This window comes from Prionailurus viverrinus, chromosome A2, assembly GCF_022837055.1.
Source record: "Prionailurus viverrinus isolate Anna chromosome A2, UM_Priviv_1.0, whole genome shotgun sequence".
Lineage (NCBI taxonomy): Eukaryota > Metazoa > Chordata > Mammalia > Carnivora > Felidae > Prionailurus > Prionailurus viverrinus.
The window spans coordinates 157,436,085-157,457,225 of NC_062562.1; the positions used below are offsets into that span (position 1 = coordinate 157,436,085).

Here is a 21,141-nt window from a genome sequence, read left to right on the forward strand (position 1 = left end):
CATATTAGGAAAGAGTCATTAATGGACAGTCAGAAGCCAAGTGCCAGCTTTTATTTTTGGAAGGGAAAGGGAAAGGAGATAGCGTCTGATTCCATGGATGGGGCAGGGAGGTGTTGTTACATCTAAGTTGGAGTCTCTGTGGTAGCCAGGTTACCAGAGCTGGCAGCGTTTGGAGGGGTTCATGAGGGCACCACGCGGACAGTGGAAGTGTCTGGCAAAGGCTTGCGTGTTGCTGAGGGGCCCATGTACTCGAAGCATGGGAGGGCTGTGAGGATCCTGGGGTTCCCAGGTGCTGGGCTCCCTACACATCACCTGTGGAGAAAGAGAGGTCCACACAGGGTAAGCAGAAGAGCAGAATAGTAGGGTCCATCAGGGTCAGGTGGACGAGGCAGACGTGGTGCCAATGTAGTGACTAGGTACAGCAGACAGAGATGAGAGCAGAGATAGGGCCACACATTTGTATGTAATTTATTGTTTTATAAGTTTGTTTATTTATTTTGAGAGAGAGAGAGAGAAAGAATGTGACAGGGGCAGAGAGAGAGATGGAGAGAGAGAATCCCAAGCAGGCTCCACACCGTCTAGTGCAGAACCCGATGTGGGGCTCGAACTCACAAACTGCAAGATCATGACCTAAGCTGAAGTCTGATGCTTAACCAACTGAGGCACCTAGATGCCCCTGTAGGTCATTTATCTGGCAGGATGTGTGTGAGGGAGGGCATGGGCTGTGTAATCAGATCATTCGTAAGTGACTGAAAGGTGGGGAGGTGGGGTTTATTATAAAAACTCCGTGAGGGAGTCTTTTTTATTTTTATTTTTTAGAGAGGATGAGGGGGAAAGAGAGAGAGAGAGAGAGAGAGAGAGAGAGAGAGAGAGAGAGAGAGAGAATCTTAAGCAGGCTCTGCGCTGGATCTCAATCTCATGACCCTGGGATCATGACCAGAGCTAAAATCAAGAGTCAGATACTCAACTGACTGAACCACCCAAGCGCCCTGAGGGGTCTTTAAGTATACTGAGGAACTGGGGACAGTGTCTGTTGAGGGAGCATGTGGTACTCATGTGGGGATCTGGGGGGGGGGGGGTGAGGTCTCCAACAAGGAATATGGTCTATAGACAGTCTGTCGAAGGTTCGTTTTTTAGGAGAAATGAAAGAAGAAAAAGTTGGGCTCATCTCAGAGAGGGATTTGGCAGTAGAATTTTTTTCTGTTTTTGAAGAGGGTGATGAGTTTGGTAGAAGAATTTATAGAAATATGAAAAGATGGTCCCAAGGAGCATGTATGAAAAGATGACAGCGGGGACATCTGTGGCAGAGGGTTGGGGCTGTTTGGGGGAAGGTGTTTCAGGGAGGCACCCCTCTTCAAGCATTGCCAATAAGGTACTTATCTGACATGGAGCGAGCTGCGGAGGGAGGTGGCCGCTGCCTACCTGGGCATAGCTTCGGAAGAAGAGCTGTAGAGGGCTGAGGTCCAGGTTGGGCAGGATGGTCTCTCCGTAGTACCCTAACAGCCTCCTGCTGTACGCCTGGATATGGGGGTGGGATGGCAAGTAACCCTTAGACTCTAGACCCATGGCCACTTAGAAGTCTGATGCCCCACCCACAATGCTGAAAACCAGTTCACGGACCTTTTGCCCAAGTTCCACAGACACACTGGTCTGAGCCAGGAAAAAAATGTACTTGTGAGATCTATAGATAACCTAGAAAAGAGGGATCTGTGGGGTCAGAGGGGGATTCCCAAACTGCCATCTGCTCAGTGAGGGTGTGAAGGGCAGGAGGCTTTACAACTATGTTTGCACAAGGGATGGCAGAAGGAAAAACCTGTGAAGACAGAATGGCTCTCAATAGATCCTGGCCCTTGGGATTGGAGTTACCTGCAGTGCAATGGCCAGCCCCCTGATGTCGGCGGCATTCTCCAGTAGTGTCCAAGAGCCATTGAAGGAGAGTCCGCTGGGTAACGGAATGGATTGGTAGTGGCGTTTCAGGCACAGAAGCGCCCCCTGTAGGGCATGGGTGTCACAGGCTGGGCAGCCCTCAGGGAGTACTGTTGAAAATGGGGCAAGGGAAAGAAATGGTGAGATATGGAATAAGGATGAGGACCAGGGGGTACCACAGACTGGGCTAGCCCCCCAAAGCATTGCTAAAGATTCTTAACTGTGCCACCTGGAGCCCTCCCTTTCTCTTCCTTTGGCCTCGTTTAGGGCCTTCACCTGGATTCCCAATGGTCCCACCTCCCAATGGCCCACTGTTACCCACACAGCTGGGAGAAGATGCGCAGCAGCTCACGGGCCATAATGCTGCCAGCAGCGCCAAAGTTCACGGCTCTGGGAAGACAAAGGTTTATCTTACTCCAAGAGTCCTTCAAAGTTTTTGACCCCAGTTCACCAACCATGAATCCTATACATCATAATGTCTGTCCATCGCCCTTGGGAAATCCCCTGCCCACCCTCATAGAACGGCCCCTACCTGGGGTAGCCAGGGTGGAAGAATGGAGGTTGGAGGAGTCCGGCTGGGAAGACCACCACATGGTCAGATATTGAATAGTAAGCACTGACCCCCCAGGTGGACACCTGCCACCTATGGGAAGAGCACGTATGAACACCAGCTCCGTCACGTATGGCCCTGCCCACCAGACATATGGGAGGCCCCACCCTCCCAACTACTGTCACCATTCCTGTTCCCTCAGGCCCCCAGCTTTCTTTCCTGCTAATCTTGAATAGGCATTTCTGGGATGCAGTGTCTATGTCTCCCTTGCTCCTATACCTGTGCTGGGGGAAAGACTGCAAGAAGTTCTGGACAATTCTAGCTCGGAGAGATCGGACACAGCTCAGGAAGGACTGCAGGTAGCTGGGTCCAAGCTGTATCTGGGAGGAGGCAGGAGGTGACTCGGATACACAGAGACAAATACGGATGCACACTGATATACGCCGATGGGTACATCTGAACACAGACGGTAAGCCCCGACATACAGACATCCACAGTACAGTAGAAAGCAGCACAATGACACCACATCGACGCAGACAGGCTTCACATGAATCAGCGCACAGATAAACACACTCGGGCAAGTCCCAAGAATGTATGCATGCACGTGTGCACACACACTTATTGTGACCTGAAAAGGTTCCTTTCTTCTGCTGGCAAGACCCACAGTGTGGATATTCACCCATAAAACCCAGCCAATACCAGGGCAAGGAAGGGGTCAGTTAGGATAGCCCAGGGCAAACAGATTGCCTGCCATTTGGGCGAGTCAGAAGGTGAGGAGAAGCTGAGGACTAATGAGGAGCTGGCAAGGGCAGGGACCCACATCGTTGTATTCCTCCCTGGCCAGTGATGGCTTCAGGGCCCATTCTGGGCCCCCCATCTTCACCTGCAGTTGGGTGACCTGGGGAGAGACACAAAAGGTAGAAGAAACCCAGCTACCCCAAGTCTATCGGAGGGAATTTCTTGTGTTCACTGCCCCGGTCCCACCTTTTATATTGTCACCAGGATGTGTGTATGGCATACTGGTGTTTACATTGCCATGTGTTCTTGTGCCTTTGCATTGTCTTTCTGTCACTGTGATCTCTGGGCCCAAAACTCAATTCCACCCTTACTTCTGTCTCTCACTCCTGGACTTACCCTATCCTGGGCCTCTTTCCGGGTCTTCTCATCCATCCAGGGAACCCTCCTGAGGCGAGCAATGAGGGTGTCCTTGATTGCAGTGAATAGTTCCATGGCCTGTGTAGGGGCCCGGATAGAGACACAGGATCAGGGTCAGCCTTGGTCTGGGTTTCTGCCCCCTGGGCCTCTAGGAAGGGCCTTGGCCCCTGGGAGCTACCAGAGAAGGGGGAAGAACTCCAAAGAGAAAGCAGAAAGTAATATTTACTAGGTGACTGGAAACCCAGGGCACAGAGATCTGTGGAGACAGAAAGGAGGTACCAAGAACATAAAGGGAAGGTGGGAGCTGGTCAGTCCTGAGGGTTGATAGGGGAGACAGTTCCTTTCCGTGGGAAGATCTCAGCCTGCCAGGGGAGGGAGATGCTGTCCTTACCCTTGGCCAACAATCCACTCAGAAAACAAAGGAAGAGGACCATCATTCCCTTCTCTGTTCTTGAGAGCCCTTGTCCTCACACTCTTTTTATTAAGGCATGCATTTCCTCTCTCCATCTTTCTGGGCTCTTCAGCTTTCCAACAAGCTGAAGTTTTCCCAGCTTCACAACTGACTGTGTAGTTACTGCTTTCCCAGCCGTCTACCATCTTGTTTTTATCCTTTCTTGATAGAGGAAAATGGATGACAATATTTGAAGCCTGAATTCAAATCCTGACTCTACTTTTTGGTAGTTGTGTGACTGTGGACAAGTTATCTAACCTCTCTGCGCTTCAGTTCTCTCTTCTCTAACGTTAGGATAATACTAGCAATTAAAGTAGTTCATGCCAAGTGCTAACAAGAGTGTTAGCCACATAGTAGGCACGCAAAGACTACTCAGTACTCATTTACTTGCACTTCTTAAGATGATATCATTCCATTCTCATACCATTTCCTGTGTTGTTAAAAAATCATAGATAAACAGGGAGTAGCCATAGAGGCCACGGAGTTCAATTTTCTCATTTTATGGTTGAAGAAGCATAAGAGCAGGGAAGTTGGGAAACTTACCCAAATTCGTGCATGTTGTATACACTTGTGTCTCATAGAAAAACTAGGCAAACCCTAGGGACACAGCATGGCCTAGCCTCCTTTGGCATCCCTCGCATAGTTCACTCTTTCTCTCTGTGACTGGCTGACACCCCCACCCTCCGCCACCCCCACCCATGCAGACCATCAAGAAGGGCACAGTGAATAGAATTAGGAGAGAATGGTTGGGTGGGAAGGGGTAGAGAGACATGGGCTGGGGAAGAGCCCTCACATACAGCACTTTGGGTTTTCGGACTGAAGGCCTCATGAATAAACAAGGCTGCCAGGGTAGGCTCGAAGAAGGCTCCTGTCTCCTCTACGCACTTCATCCATCGAGGGCTGGTGGGCTGCAGAGACAAAACTCGAATGAATGGCTCCTGTAAAGGGTTCTTTCTCATCCATCTCTCCAGGTCAATCTTGTCTAGATCTTGACCCCCAGAGGATACTCTCTTTCCTGGTCTTTCTGGGTTTGTCCCACTTTACTTCATTTTCCCTTTTGGTGATACACATGGGCTATTGCTGCTTGGTAAAAAGGGGTTTATGTCTTCCAGAATTAGTCTCGTGAGCCTGGATTGGGCAAATCATCCTTATTTATTGACTATTGCATTGAAAGCAAGTCCTCTCTGAGGTATTCTTCTGGAGAACAGAAAGGCTCCTGGATAGGAGAGGACTACATACCAAACCTCTTACCATAGAAGGTCTGTTGGCAACTCCATCCCCACCCGCCACATGCACCACACTGGTAGCCCAGCCAAGGCAGCCACCCTTCCATGTTTCTTTATCTAAAATGGAAACTGGAGAAGGTAATTCTTCTCTTCTTTTCTGCCCCTCTCCCTGCCTCTCCAAATGGTTACCGTGGATCATATGATAGGATCTTGTCTTATAAAGAAGAAAACGGTCAGAGTGAAAATGGGTTTTAGACCCCATACTGTTTGGTGGGAAAAGGGGACAAAAAGACTAAACATGAATTCAGAGAGCTAAGAAACTTTGGATGAAATCAGGGAAAATAGTATGAGATGAGGGACATTATCAACTTCAAAGGCAGAAAGATGGTTAGACAAAAACTCAGTAGAGTCTTGGGCAACTAGGGTGTTTTTAGCACAGGGACAGAAAAAATAAGCAACATAAGAGAGAGATGGTCGGTGGAGGGTGGGGGGGGGGATGTTTGTGGTGGGCTTGGATAGCTTTGAGGAGCTGACCATAAAGGGGGCCCAGAGATGACACAAGACAAACAGAGAAACATGCCCAAGGGGCTTAGGGTGAGAGCACCAGCCTGGGGGAGAGCTGAGCTGGGACTTTGAAAACACAGCTAACATGCCAGTTTGGGGTAAGTGGGATGAAGTCACAAGACTCCATTCCTGTAACTTACTGACTCTTCACAGATCTCCTCACAGGGAAGATGGTTAGGCTGCTACCATGCTTTCTGGTGCCAAAATTAGAGAGAGAGTTTGTGGGGCTTCCCACAAGAGAGGAAACAGAAATGGAAGACCAGTATTGTTGTCACGGAAGAAGGAGCTCCTGGGCCTCTGCCTGTTAGGACATTTACCATTTTGGAGGCTGCTCCAGACCTGGTTGCCCACATTTTTTGTTCTTGTCCCCTCACTGTGAGGTCTGTTAAGGACTTCTCCTCTTGTGAGGATAAGGAGTCAGATGCTTCTATTGTGTATTAGTGGCAGCTCTAAAACACAACTGTGAAAAGCAAAGATGAAGTGAAAGGAAACATGGATCTGATGGCCATGACTGGGTCAAGGGCAGGATCTGCGGGCCACCTTCAGTGTCTGTCCATCTCTCACAGCCCTCCTGACAAAGGGCTTGGATTGGAGACTGCCTTTCATCAGGCTGTTGGTGTGGGAGGTAGGCTCTACCGCTGGAGCAGCAGCAAACGCATCAACCTTCAGCTTGGTAGTGTGATCTGCCTGCCCTTTTCACACCTCCTGGTTCTTGAGCTGTTTCCTGATCCCTTCTGCTAATGCCCACCCATTTCTCCAAAAGCTTTTGCCTCTTCCATGCCTGTGCTCATAGCTTGGGCCACAGCAGACTCTGACCTGGTTCCTGGAGAACACAGATGCCACCTCAGACTACCCATTGCTAACTCCTGTGAAACTCTGAGATTCTTTTCATCACTGTTGTGCTGGGTCACATCTCCCATGAGCAGGAAAATGACTTCCAGAATCTTTAAATAAATGTCGGTCTCAGGGATGGAGGTTGACAGGTTAAATATTCATCTACTGGGGGTTATGAGTATCCACGCTGTCTCTCAAGACATGGAATGACACAGCATCCCATATGTATTACAAATATATGAGACAAAGAGAAATATAGGGAATAATCATTGCCATAATATAAAAAAATGAAAGAAATACTTCAGATCCAAGATATTGACACCCAGTAGATTAATTTTAGGGAACAAAAGAAAAGTTGCAGATATAAGCTTAGAACCATAAGTAATAACACTTTAAGAAATAACAGAAATCAGAAAAAATTCCAGGAGTCTGGAGGAAACAAAAATTTTCTTAAGTTGCCATAGAGGGAAAGAGATTTTGGAGATTACAGGCCAGCCAGGAATCCTTAATGCTAATTTCTAAAGGAAATTCTAGAATGAGTCATTGGACTGATCATTTTTGAATACTTGGAAAATAGTATGTAACTACTAAGGGATTTCTGGGGATCACTGAGGACAAATAATGCCAAAATAATAACAATTTTTCTGGTTCAAAGCTTCATCAAACCAGGATAACCTAAGAGAGCCGGAGTCATGAACTCAGGTAGGGGCCATGTGGTGATGTAACTGAGAAGCAGCCAGCATCAGGCCCATGGGGCATGGTGGGGCCAGGGCAACAGGTACAGCACAGCCGGGCTGAAGAGAGCTGCACCACTCAGCCCCAGTCACTCGTGACCCCTGGAGAAGCCTAGTCTGGTGCTGCTCAAGCTTCCCATGTACCACACACACACACACACACACACACACACACACACACACAAATGCTGGAAATGTGACTATCAACACACCATCTCCTAATTTTTGACTTCTGGTGATTAACTAAAAGTTTGTAAAAAGCTTTAAGGCCAAGAAAACACATGTATTGGCCAGATTCATCCTCAAGGAGCTACCAAATACTACCTCTGAACAGAGAATTCAGCATTTACCAAATGTGGGTTATTAACTTAAACCCCTGCACTTCAGCTACTCGAACTGTCACCATGAGAGTACTTCCTGTTCTACCTTCCTGGCAGCACCGCTCAGGAGATAAGGTGAAGCAACACATCAAAATCATTCTGTAAATCTTAATGTACTCCCTCACTGTGTTAGCACTGGTTTCATGGAGGCTTTTAGTAAAACCGCAAATTGAGTCCTTGTGAATTAGATGGAGAACTCCGTGTTGGAAGATAGTGTAATTTGTGTGGCTTCATAACTGGCTGAACTATAAAGAAACATTAGTGATTAATGACCCCAAGTCCGCATGAGCTTGCCTGACCCACTCGTACGCACTCTCCACCTAGCACGCCATGTCTCTGGAGTGTTTCTCCATAACACTAATCACGCCCTAATATATTTTATTCACTTAGTTTATTGTCTTTCTTCCTTCATCAGTGCATAAGTGTCTGAGGGCAGGGACCTCTGTCTTTTGTTCATGTGGTGGTCTGAGCTGATAGCTCAGAACCCAACTCAGGGCTCAAACCCACGAACCACAAGATCAAGACCTGGGCCAAAGTCAGACACTCAACTGACTGAGCCACCCAGGCACCCCACCAGAAAACCCTTTAAACTCTCTAGGCAACTGCCTCTGTCCCACCTCCTGCATGGAGATCCACCACTGCCATTCAAACCCTCCCTCATGTGTCCCTCTTGGGAACTCTGAGCATTTGTTGTGTGAGCCAGAGTCTTTGGGGAACGCAGCTACACCCATTCATTCACTCCACGTGCAGCTGCTGTTGTGCTACAAGGACAGGGCTGGGTGGTTGCAACACAGACTGTAATGGGCCACAAAACCAAAAGTATTTACTATCTTGACCTTTGTAGAAAGAATTCTCAAACTCATTTTCTGTTTTCCTACCCACTCATTCCTCAATCCTACATAGTATGTGATTAACAACATGTCCTCATGAGCAGGACTGATCTGTTTTGAAACCTGTTCCTTCACTTATGAGCTGTGTGGTCTGGGGAAAGTCACTTGCCCTTTCTGAGGACCTCGGAGTGTTTCTGGAGAATTAAATAAAATCATCCACGTTAAGTGTTCCATGCAGTGCCTGATACACAGTAACCCTCATATCAACTGTTATTCTATTTGTTGGTAGAACTTGACTCAATTTTCAAGCCCAAGGACAACTATAAATCCTAATGGGTATAATGAGGATGGACATAATAGATATAACAGACGTACAGAAGTATACAAAAGATGGTGGCTTCAGCAATTTATAAGACTTTCCTGTCCTTTAAATGTGATTTCAATATTGGCCCATTTACGTCCTTCAAGAAGTGCCATCAGACCATGGTTCTAGGATTGACAGGAAGCTATTGGTTGACAGGGATTTTGTAGCAATGTTAACTAAGAGGAGCTGGAGCCCTGTCAGCCTCATCCGTGTCAAGAGAAAGGCTGAGCAGAAGCTTCTTGGGCACTTACCAACCTGAGAAAAGTCCCAAAAAGGAGTGTTTTACTGTTGTTTTGTTTGTTTGTTTGTTTGTTTGTTTGTTTCTTAGCCAAAGGATTAAGCACGCAGACCCTGGAGCCAGACTGCCAGAATTCAAATCCTAGATCTACCAACTTACTAGGTGTAATACCTTGAGCAAGTTCCTTAGCTTTTGTGCCTCAATTTCCCTGTCATAAAACAGGAATAAAATGATGTGCCTGCCTCACAGGATTCTTCTGAGGATTAATTCAGTTCATATCTATCTAAAGGGTTTAGAAAAATGTCTCACTCCTGGAGCGTCTGGATGGCTTAGTCGGTTAAGCATCTGACTCTGGATTTTGTCTCTGGTCATGATCTCATGGGTCGTGAGTTCGAGCCCCAGTGAGTTCAAGCCCCATGTCAGGCTCTTCACTGACAGCAAGGAGCCTGCTTGGAATTCTTGCTCTCCCTCTCTCTTTGCCCCTCCCCCCCAATAAATAAACATTAAAAAAAGAACTTTGGGGTGCCTGGGTCAGTTAATTTTCCCATTTTTGGTTTTGGCTCAGGTCATGATCTCACAGTTCATGAGTTCAAGCCCTGTGTCAGGCTCTATGCTGGCAGTGCAGAGCTTGCTTGGGTTTCTCTCTCCCTTCCTCCCTCCCTCACTCTCTGCCCTTCCCCTCCTCATGCTCTCTCTTTATCTCTCTCAAAATAAATAAATAAATAAATAAATTTTCTAAATCATTAAAAAATTTGATTTAATTTAATTTGAAAAGGAACCTATTAAAAAAAAGAAAAATGTCTCACTCCCGATACTCAATAACTACATGCCAGTCCCTGTGCACCCATTTACCCTCTTTGAATTCCACGGGTATTTCAAGTTGTCAAAGCAGTGAGTTTCTCCAAGACACAGAAATGGTCCACAAATTATGAAGGGAAAAAAAATGTGCTTTTCAAGACTACACTGAGGCCTGTACTCAGGTTGGAGCATATCTAACGTTCTAGATACCTTCACTTGCATCTGGATGTGTCCGACCTAGGATTTCAAAGTTCTTGGTAAAGGAGTGTCTCCACATCTTATGCAACACAGGAGACTTTGGTTAGTGTGTTTGGCACAGAACTACCACCTCAGATATATCAGGCTCTGCACTGTGAAGCCCATGCTATGACCCCACAGATCCCACTGGATGTCAGAGATGAACTCTTTGGGAAGCACCCTTGAACATCAAACACTGGAAGCACCTAAACAGAGGAGAGGCCACTTGCTGGTCATGTCTTGCATCCCAACAAATCCCAAGCTTTAAGTCCACGTCCTTAAATCACAGAGTTCTGGATAACTAACTAGGCAAATAGTTTAAAGGTCATTGAAAGGAAAAGCAATTGCTGATAATTTTAAAGTTTTATATTTAAACTTAATATTCAGCAAAAGGCTGTAAAAGTAGCCAGATGTGTGCCAAAAGTTCTGGTACCTGGCATCTCAGTTCTCAACATAACCACTGTATGCACAGCCTGTCTGCTTCTATGGAAAATCCAGACATTGAATGGCATCTGCCCCCATGCCCTCTCCATGGGAGAGATACACCAACAATTATCCCTCAAAATGACAGATGCTCCATTAGCCCCCAATCTGGGAAAATTCCTCCCTTCTCTCCTCACCATGGGTGGTCGTTGGGTCAGCTCCCGCAGTTTCTGGATCAGTGATCTGCGTGCCTCCTGGAACTTACTGTCCAGGGCTGGAGAGAGGGTCCCCACCAGCCCCAAGATCATGTGGCTCTGCAGAAAGTCTCTGTGGAGGGAAAGTCACACATACACTCAGGGCTCTCGAGGTGCCTCAAGAACAGCCTGCCCTTGTGTAGTCACCTGGATATTCCTGAAGGAAGCCCCTTCTCTTCTGTATCTATAGAAAATAGTGGCTTGACCTTTGAACAAGTCAAGAAGAGCTTTTCTTGGTGTGAGTTGGAAAATGGTCATAGAAGGAACTAGATGCAGAAGTGACTTCTCAAATTGCAGGGAGTGAAGCGTCTGGGCTAGATGAAGACTAGACTTAAAAAATGTAACAAAACAGATTCATCTACTTCCCCAATCAAGAAATCTCAGCTCACCTTAAGATGTATCTTCTAAGCACAGCAAAGCTGGGACCTGAGACCTTCCTCTGCCCTGCTGTCAACTCTCACCAGGTCTGATTTATAGCTTTACATAAACCTGCTCACACCCACAAGAATGGTCCTTCACTTCCTTAAAAAGAATCTCTAGATGCTGCTGCCACTGAGGTACTATGAAGAAGGGCCCTGAGCCCAAGTCCCTGGAAGGAAGCCCCTGTCTTCAGGCAGTGGCCATGTAGTTACTGGGAATGGCAGACAGCCCAACAGAGTCTCACATGCAAGGGCCTCTGGATCCTCTCACAGCTGAGAAATGGCCTCTCCCCCAGCCCTCCCCCAAGAGAACCCCCAGCCTTCACCTCCTCCATCCACTGGCCCCATGGGCCTCCACCTCCTACCCCTACCTCCTAGCTGCTGACAAGACATGCATGCCTGAGCTGTCCCTAGTGACTGGCCTTCCAGCATCTCCTATAGCTTAGAGGCTCTTCAAAGACTGGGTTCTACTCCCAGCAAACCCAGGTGCTGGGCACATGAATGCCTCACTTCATGTGTGTTTTCCCTTCCCTGTGCCCCTCAAGCCTCCCATGCTTCCTGTTGCCTCCATTTTCTCTTGGGCCATTCACCCCAACACTTCTCTGCCCTCACATACCCGTGGATCCCTTCCATCTTCCTGGGAAGACCTTACCAGCATGCAGTTTCCACAATCTCCTTTGTCCCTGAGGCCTCCAGGTCCTCGGACTCTTCATCGCCCTCATATTCCCCCAGTCCCACCTGAGGCAAACCTGTATTTCAACAGCTGCTCTTCCACCAGCTGAGACATGTTTTTCAAATACTCCAGGTCATGGACTAGGAGGAGCTGGGAGGGTCTCAGGGACATTGGCGTGAATGTCGCTTGCAAGCAGGACAACCAGTCGATGGCAGGGGCCATTTCCTTAGAGGAGGGACACAAGGCTGAGGGGGACAGAAAAGGAGGAGAGGAGGCAGGAGAGGGGGGTCCTCTCCCTCAGGGTTTGAGAGGGGGTGGGGAAGGGGATGGTTGGGGAAAGGGATGGGCCTGGGAGAGTTAGGGATGGAAAGGAATTAAGGAATGAGGAGAAAGGATTTCAGGAGATCCAGAAAGTTTAGGAGAGAAACCCTCCTGCCCATCCTCCTCCAGTCCCCGGTTCAAGGCACCTGCAGTTGGTCAATAGTGACCAGCTGAAAGAGCTTCTTCTGTGCCTGCTGCTGCTCCAGGGGCCTCAGAAACTGAAACAGCTGTGAGGTAATGGAGATGGACAGGAAGGCATGTTGTTGCACCTTGTCTGGGTCTCCTCCTAGCAAGGCTCCCAGCCGACTCAGATAAGCCAGGTATTCCCGCACAATCTGGGGGAGGGGCAACATCAGTCACAGCCACCAGAGGCCCCAGCCTTTCTCCGAGCATCAGAGGTCAGGGCCTGACCTTTGTCCATGGAGGCATCTTACCTGAGCATAGATCTTCTGTTCCTGCTCTTGCTTGAGGGGAAGATCAAACTCTGGCTGGTCTATCTGGACACAAGAGATACTGGAGAGAAGTAGGGAGCGTGGAGGGAGGAGAGGACAGGTGTGGGAGGATGGGGAAGGTGCTATAGGAGACAGCTTCAGGACACAGAGAAGGTGTGAGAGAAGACAGCAAGAGAGGGAGGGATTGGGGTCGGGGGCAAGGGGGGAAAGGATACTCTTTATATTATACAGACATGGAAAATGTGAGGACAGGGCGGGTGCTTCAACCAGTTTTGGGGTGCTTGTCAAGGGAGAAGCCCACTAATCCGTGTCCTGAAGGGGGCCAGCCCCTGTGATGGGTCCAAGTCCAGGGTTAAGGGAGGGGGGAACCATCTCAGGTGCAAAATTTAAGAGGTACTGAAAACAGTAATGAAGATCAATGTCTTAACCGATATTTTTCAAATAAAAGTCAAAGCTAAAATCCATGCTGACTATAATAGCAAAACTTTGTTCATCACAGATTTTTTTTTCTGAAAATCTAGACTGTATCTTTTATCCATTTTGAAGAAAAATTATAGATTTTTTTAAGTCTGCAATAAAATTTTGGTCCATTTTAGGGGGAAAGGACCTCTTTCCCAAAAAAATCCACAATTAACAAAAATTTGATATTTTTTGATCATCACAGGTTTTTGCATTGGCTTAAAAAAATTTTTTTAATTATGAAATTTATTGTCAAATTGGTTTCCATACAACACCCAGTGCTCATCCCAACAGGTGCCCTCCTCAATACCCATCACCCACCCACCCCTCCCTCCCACCCCCCATAAACCCTCAGTTTGTTCTCAGTTTTTAGGAGTCTCTTATGTTTTGGCTCCCTCCCTCTCTAACCTTTTTTTTTAATTTTTAAAAATATTTATTTTGGTTACTGTTTTTGGTAGCCTCTTTGATTTTGTACATAGGTGTGTGGCTCACTTACCTCATCTGCCTGCCCCACCTTAGTCCTGGCATGTCCTTGATTCTGTTCTGATCTTTGCTCCCAAACTATGCCTTTTTCTACTCCAACTTCAATATCCCGCCCGCTCCTCGGACTGTATACTTTCCCCATCTTGAAAAATCTTTCGCTTGGCTCCTTTGTCACATTTTATGTCCACACTTTGAAGAAATAAAGTCATCCATGACCCTTTGTTGCTCCAACTTTCTTGCCTTCCTCTTAAACTCTGTACAATCTGTCCATTTCCAAAACTGTTTTCAAAACTTTCTTCTAGAAGGTTCTCAATGGTATTATCGTTTATTTTCTGAGATCAGAAATCTCTGGAATCCATGATGATCCTTCCCTGCTGAATCACTCCTCCCCTGTCCTCTGTGGCACAGCCATGCTGGTCTCATACCCCCTCCCTGCCCCCAGGCCCCTTGGTGGGGTACTCCCTCTGAAGTCCATCCTCAGAGTCCATCCAGTCTCCAGTTGATGGTAACTGCCCTCTTCCTACTCACACCACATCAAAACTGTGGAAAACTAATTTTCCAACTTTTCCATTTTCTGCATTTACATTCAACCAGTTGCCAAGTCCTTTAGAAGCACCACGGACCATTACCACTGAGATGAAGCTGCCTAAATCTTCATTCCTGGCCTTTCCTTTCAAGTTCTACCACAATCATCTTAAACTGCTCCAAATTGCTCACCTAGATTCCTCAACCACTCCAGGTTGACCTACAAAATCGCTCCCTCTGCTTACACTCAATGCATAACCATATTTTTTCCCCCGAAGTCAGAAGCAATCACCTCCATCTGACTTCTTAGGCCAGGAATAATCAGGCCCAACCTCATGTCTTCAGCCTTACTCTTCTCTTATCTCCCACTGCACCTCACCCCTACCCCAAATCCTCTGTTCAATAAACCAGCCTTCTCATTGACCCCACAGAAGAGTCATACCATTCCAGCCTTAGCTCAGGACTTTCCCGAAGTCCTTTTCATGCCCTTAACTTCACCTTCACCTGCGTGATTCACCATGTTTCAAGGCTCAGCTCACGTTCTCCCCTCTCTGAGCCATTCCTTAACTATTTCAGATCTTAGGTACTCCCTAAAGACCACATCAGAAGCTCCTGAACATACCCTTTAGAGCTGAATTTTAGAGTGTCTCATACTGATTAACAGCTTTTCTTATATATTCATCCCCATATAATTTTGTGGAATTTTTGAGGGCAGGGGCCAAATAGATGGCATTGCATTATCTACAACAATACCGATGCCTTAAACATTTTTATTTATTAACTTGCTCAACAAACATCTTCCATGGGCCTCTAGATGCCTGGCCCTGTGCTAGGTCCTGAGGAACAGAGGTGAGTAAGGTATGGTCCTGTTCTTAAGGGGCTCACAGTCTTTAACACGGTCTTCAGTGATGAGAGCTTGGGAAGCTGGGAGGATAGAGGGGTCTACCTAACACATAGCTAGGGTGTCAGTGAAGAATTCCTGGAAGAAATAATAATCAAACCCCAAATTTGAAAAACACGTAAGAGTTTTCCAGGCTGAGTGTGGGAATAGCGTTGGGGAGTAGTGTTGCAAGCAAAGAGAAACGTAGATGAAAAGCACTGAGGAATATTCTTGAAGCTAGAAGTGACAGAGCATGGCTTGAGGTTTAAGGGGGACAAGGGATGTGGCAGGAGATAAAACTGGAGACTGGGGGGTTAAGAGCTAGATCCTGACGACCTGGACCTGGAGAAGCCACTGGAGGCATTTAGACAGAGACAATAGCATAATTAGCTCTTGGTTTAGAAAGGTCCCTCCAGCAAAACTCAAGAGTAGATAAGAGGAGGACAATACTGGAGATGAGGGTGCTAATTAAAAGGCTGTTGGGGGGGTGATCCAGATAAGCAGTCAGGAAGATAGGAACTAGTTCAATCTTCACAGGACTGGCTCTCCTGCTCCCTTCTCTGATCTCACCTAGTATCCCTGACTGTCACATTGATAATTTTCCCTCAAGATAAATATCTTATCTATGTTGCCCATTTGTCCTATCTGTCCAGCCCGCAACCTTCCTCTAGGAGATGCTAGGCTAGAAGTCGAGGCAGGCCCGGTCCTGCTGTGTGCTGGTGCGCCCCTCACCTGAATGACTGGCGTGTGTGGAAGGGTAGGATGAGGTTGCAGGTAGGCTCTGAAGAATGGGAAATAACCATACTGACTCATCAGAAGGCTCAGGGTTCGGTTAAAGTCTAAGGAAGTCCAATTACCGGAGATTCGCCAGCCTCCAAGCTGGGAAGCAGAGAGACAGGGCTCAGCAGTGGGGGATGGCCTGGGAGACCTGTCCCGCCCACCCCTCCCCTTCCTGAGCCAGCTGCTACTTCCTGACTGCTACTCTGGGTGCTTGGAGCCGTCCAGGGCTGGCTCCATCTCTATCCTTCTTTCTCTGCCCTCACCCAGGGTCCTCATGCTTCCAGAGGGTACTGCCATTTCTATCTCCCTCCTGGAACTTGGAGATGCCTAGGAAAGAGACACCCCCCTCCCTTTCTAAAAAAAACGGGGGGAAGGGCAGCCCTGAGCATGCATGGGTCCCATGTGTTATGTATCTAGAAACCTTACTGCCCTGGGTCTCACCTCCTCAATGACTTGTCTGAGGGGGGCAGCCCCTTCGGCTTCGATGGCACCTGTGTCCACACAGGAGCTGTAGAACTGGAAAGCTTTGTCCTCCCCAGTGCCCAGGTGCCAGGAACCTGGCTTTTCTAGAAAGTAAGCATAGGAGAATTAGAGGAGAAAAGCCAAGCAAGGAAGGTGGGACAGAAGGGGAAGACTCCCAGGGAAATGGAAAGAAGGGGGGAAATACGGGGTTGAGGACAGGTCAGAAGGTGGGAGGGCTGGGTCAGCTCGATGGGAGAGTGAGGGCAGGGAGGAAGACAGAGGGGAACAAAGGAGACATGAAAGAGAAATGGGGAGGAAAAGACACAGGAGAAAAGGAAGAGATGGGAGCACCTAGCAACACCTATGGGTCCAAATGGAAGGCAGGACGGAGATGAGTAAAGAAATTAGAAACATTTGGCAAACCAGAGAACTTTGGGGGACCGGAGACAGGAAAACTCATCCAGACAGGTTTAGCAAGAAGAAACAAGGTCCAGACCCTGGCTGGTGACCCAGGAAACACACACACACACACACACACACACACACACACACACACGGCAGTAACCCTCATGCCTGTGCATTGCAATCACCTACCCTGTGGCACCTCCCACCCACTCAGTCACCATACCTTTCACTCTGTAGTGAGCAACAGTTTTTATCCTAAACATACATTTTCTTTTCATATCTTGGCCTTAACTGGAAACATGGCCCCTCCAGAGAATGCCTGCCTGCAGTTCTTTTGTCCATCAAAAAGAGGGCAGAGGGACACATTCACTCCTCCCAAATTCCAGTGAATCCCATCACATGTCCTGGGCTCCCTTACACTGGAAATGTGTGCCTATCATACCTGTTCTTGTTCCCTTTCCTCACACCCTCACACCATCCTCCAACTTCCTGGGGCTCGCTTCCAACCTCCCAGATGGCCTCGATGCTCCCTCAGAGATGAACTCAATTCTTCTGTCTTCTCCACAGTCACTGCCTACAGGCGACTTCTGCACCCCCGGGGCTTTAGGTTGGCCCTCTCCTCTTCCGGCAAGCCCTCTGTGGCTGGATCCATTCCCTGGCACACAGCCAGATGCCTCCCCTTCTTGCCGCGTGGCCACATCCTCCCAGCCAGCCCCAGCACCCCACTTCTTCCCCTAGAGCTTGCACACCAGCGTCTGAGGGAGGGGGTGGGGAAGTGACTGCAGGGAGAGGCTAACAGTGACCCCAGCGATAACAGGCAGGCGGGGCTGGGGGCAACCGACACACCTGGACTTTAGTGCGGCAGGTGCTGAGCGCCATTGGCATGGGAGGTCCCAGGCGCGGGAGAGAAATGGAAGATTTAGGTGCAGCAACAGAGAAGGGGCAGATCTGTGAAATGTGGGGGGCTTGAAGACAGGACAGTAGTCATGGGCAAGTGGCAAAGGAAAGATGAAGACAGGGACAGAGAGGAGAAGGGAGGAGGTACTGAGACGGAGCAGCAAACCAGCAGCTGTGCCACAAACCACACAGGTTTGGGACAGCAAGATAGTTCTAGGCTCAGAGCCACCCACTTGCAGAGACGCTTCCACCCAGCGAGCCTCACCCAGTATTTTCCGAAGTCTCCTCTTGTTCTCCTCTGCAAGAGCCTGAAAAGAGCTCTTGGTGCCTTGGGCGTCTCCACAGGCAAAGCTGAAGAAGTCGGTGCAGGGGGCCACACTGGTGTTCCCAGAGGCCAGGTAACGAGCCTGAAGATCATGACACTCGGGCGTCCTGCAGGGCCCTGCCAGGTGGTGGGGGCGGGGGGAGCTCAGAGCTGGGAGAGGGAGAGAGAAAGGGCCAGGGGTCCCCCGAGATGCTGGGCAAAGGACAGCCTGGTGGGGAAAAGGGAAGGGCCCCCCAGGAGAAGGACAAGGCCTGACTGAGCCCAGCGGGGCCAGATTGGGAGGGAGAGGGCGAGAGGGTGAGGCAGGAGGGGAGGTGAACGAGTCAGTGGGCACAAAGCCACAGAGGCCCTGATGAGGAGGGCTGGCTCGGTTGGGAGATTCCAGGATCGTGCTCACTAGGGCCACAGCTCCGGAAGATGTAGACCAAAAGCACAGAAGAACCAAGGAGCAGACTGAAAAGCAGGCCAGCCGCTAGCACCCGCCGGACCATGAACCCCGCCGTTATGTGGCGTTCCTGTGGCCACTCTACTTGAGATACTGGAGATCGCTGTGCAGGGAACTAGGAAGTGGAAAGCCACAAGAGAGAGGGGGTTGGCAGAGAGGGGTGGGGGAGAGAGGGAGAGAGGGGAAAGAAAGAGAAAGTTAGTGCCAGGGCCCCCTCGTAGAGAGATGATTCTCCTCATTCTCCCTAAACCCAACCCGTTTTGGACCCCTGGGAGATGCACAAACATGCTAAGGACCAGGCAGACTGTGAGGGGTGAGAGTCTGTGGGATGTTAGAGCTGGAAGGGAGGTCACACGTCTGCCCCGCAAAGGTCAGGGACTGCACTTACCTCCTGCCTTAAGAAAGGCCCCCTTCCCCATGCCCGGCTCATTCCCCCCGGCCGGGTTCTTCCCCACTCTGGTCTCCACCCTCTTGAACTGAGGAGGAGAGAAGGGAGAGAAGCTGGGTCAGGAAGGGGGTGCATTAAAGAGAGTTATATCAGGTCTATCAGGTGGTTTTGACGCTTCCCTTCACGCGCCCGCTATCATCCCAGGGCAGTGTTCCTAGACCGGCTTCAGAACGGCCCCTCCCCTGGATGCACCCCGACTTTTCTCCCTCTCCTGACACCTCCCTTTCCTTTCCCGTTTCTGCTCTCCAAGCCTCACATTTCCTCCTCTCCCATGGGGCAGGGCACTCACGCACAGTGGCCATCCACCCCCACCCTAGGCACCTGACCCCAGAGGGGAACAGTTTTCTCTAGGGGACTTGCCGTTGGTCAGTCCTCTCTGGCTCCCAGAATCCTTCCTGGTTCTGCTCTAGGTGCTGAATCTGAGAAGTGGGGTTCAGGAAATGGCCTCCCTCCTACCACCCCCCCCCCAGTTCCTCTGTACTGGAGAAGGGGAACTTCTGCCACTTGACCCTCCTGTCCCCATATACCCATGCTATTGGCCTCTGGGTGGAGTCTGTTTATCAGTCCAGAGACACCCAGACCTCTCCTCCTCCTTTATCTCAGACTCTCAGGGGAGGCAAAGGGAGGGAGTCTTCACTTCTCAAGTAATTTTGCCCTTGGGTGGCTCTTCTTGTCCTGCTTTGTGCCTTTGCTCATGGAGTTTCTTTATTTCTGGAATATTCTTTCTTCCCTTCTTTCTTCTCTGATTTAAATCTTCCAGACCCTTCTATTCTCAGGTAAATGCCACCTTCCCCCAGGAACTCTCACAGCTCGGAGTCCATTCCCCCTGCTCCTGGGAATGCTCGATGGCTCTCAGGGTGTCATAACCCTGCTGTTTGCAGGCAGAGCAGAGCAGTGCAAAGAAAATCCAACAAACCAGGAGACCCAGATGAGCTAATTATTAGCCCTGTGATAATAAATAAGCCATTTAAACTCTCAGGCAGGTAAGAAAGTTTCATCATCTAGAAAATGAGTCTAATGTTTGCCTTGCCCCTGCCCTGGGGTCTGATACCTTCTACAAAAGAAGGAGGCATTACCATGCCTTTCATTCAGCACTCTCTTCCACAGGAGGTTCTTCTTCACCTCCCTAGTGATGGCAAATCTTTAGTGGCCGGGACAGTGTCCCTTTTTCTTTCATGTCCACTTGAGATGCTTTATAAATATTTGTAGGAATGACTTGCGTTCCAAGCCAGAAATTCTCTTTCCCACACCACACTGAGGTCTCACCTGGGGTCCCAGTGAGCACATTTCTGAGAGAAGGCATTTCATGTCTGTCCCTTGTCTTCCTGTCCCAGGTAAAATAAGACAGTCACACTCAAGACCCCTCGGCAGTATTTCCTGACACTGCTATGGTGGCTTTGTCGGGATGGAGGCAAGGACGGGTCCATGGTTGGTGAAGAAGAACAAAGGTCACATGCCTATGGAGGCCATACTATGGGGTATCATGAAAGCATGAAGAAAAGTCAGGGCTTTTCAAAAGGAGGAACTGAAGTCTTCTGAGGAGGAGTTTCACATGATGAACCTAGTAGCTGTGAAAAGCTGGTGTGGTACTGGATCTGGATTGCTTAGATGAAAGACAAGAGACACAGAGGGAAGGCTTGGTCCAGGGTGATGGCAGAAGGGATGTAAATACTTGGAAGGAAAAATCTTATGGGAGGAAATAAAGTCATGGAAACTGATAGAGTCAGGGAGGAGACAGCGAGTGTAAGTAACAGTCACAGATGAGCTGCATAGTTTATTTCTGGATGACAAGGAGCACGGTGATGGCGGTGGCAGAAAGTGGGACCTTGGTTAAGGGTGGCTGTAGGAATCACCTTGACACCAAAATGATGATTCGGGATTTTAGAGGTTTTCGGTCTGTTTGCATACAAATCAACTGTGCCTTGTCTGTTACCTCCCCTTCCCCCAGATACTCAGCCTTGAACTTCTAGCTCCCTCCCCACTCCTTTTGTACCAGTGGAGCCCTCTGGGATGATGTTTCTCTAGGAAAATGGTAATGGGGCAATTCAGGTTAGATAAGAGCTGGTTAAGGCACAGGTGTGCTGTGTTACATCAGTGACTGCGAACATCCACCGAGGCCTGGACTTAGTGTCTCTCTGTCCTGGAGAAGCTGAGTCAGTCATGGACTTGCGGCAACATGGGTGCTGTCCGCCCTGCCCGCCCT

General features: G+C 48.9%; 1 protein-coding gene across 16 annotated transcripts; it reads right to left on the bottom strand.

The window, feature by feature from the left end:
- Positions 1–24: 24 nt before the first annotated feature.
- KEL (Kell metallo-endopeptidase (Kell blood group)) lies at positions 25–20,240 on the bottom strand. 16 transcript variants are annotated; one of them, XM_047848368.1, is made up of 20 exons: positions 19,299–19,460; positions 18,879–18,966; positions 18,443–18,605; positions 17,986–18,162; positions 17,670–17,788; positions 16,398–16,522; positions 16,034–16,055; positions 12,812–12,964; positions 12,524–12,712; positions 12,133–12,281; positions 10,908–11,037; positions 4,880–4,990; positions 3,611–3,709; positions 3,297–3,374; positions 2,756–2,856; positions 2,459–2,569; positions 2,249–2,316; positions 1,867–2,036; positions 1,423–1,518; positions 25–312 (listed from the first exon to the last, which is right to left on the bottom strand). In XM_047848368.1, exons 2-20 carry the CDS (start codon positions 18,918–18,920, stop codon positions 151–153), a joined length of 2,265 nt encoding a protein of 754 aa, XP_047704324.1. In that variant the 5' UTR covers positions 18,921–18,966; positions 19,299–19,460; the 3' UTR covers positions 25–150. The 16 variants fall into 16 exon arrangements, with proteins under 16 accessions (XP_047704324.1, XP_047704382.1, XP_047704361.1 ...); XM_047848426.1 differs by lacking the exon at positions 17,670–17,788 and adding an exon at positions 15,909–15,957 and having other exon boundaries at positions 12,524–12,604; positions 12,812–12,890; positions 19,299–19,459; XM_047848405.1 differs by lacking the exon at positions 17,670–17,788 and adding an exon at positions 15,909–15,957 and having other exon boundaries at positions 12,812–12,890; positions 19,299–19,459.
- Between the last annotated feature and the right edge of the window lie 901 nt (positions 20,241–21,141).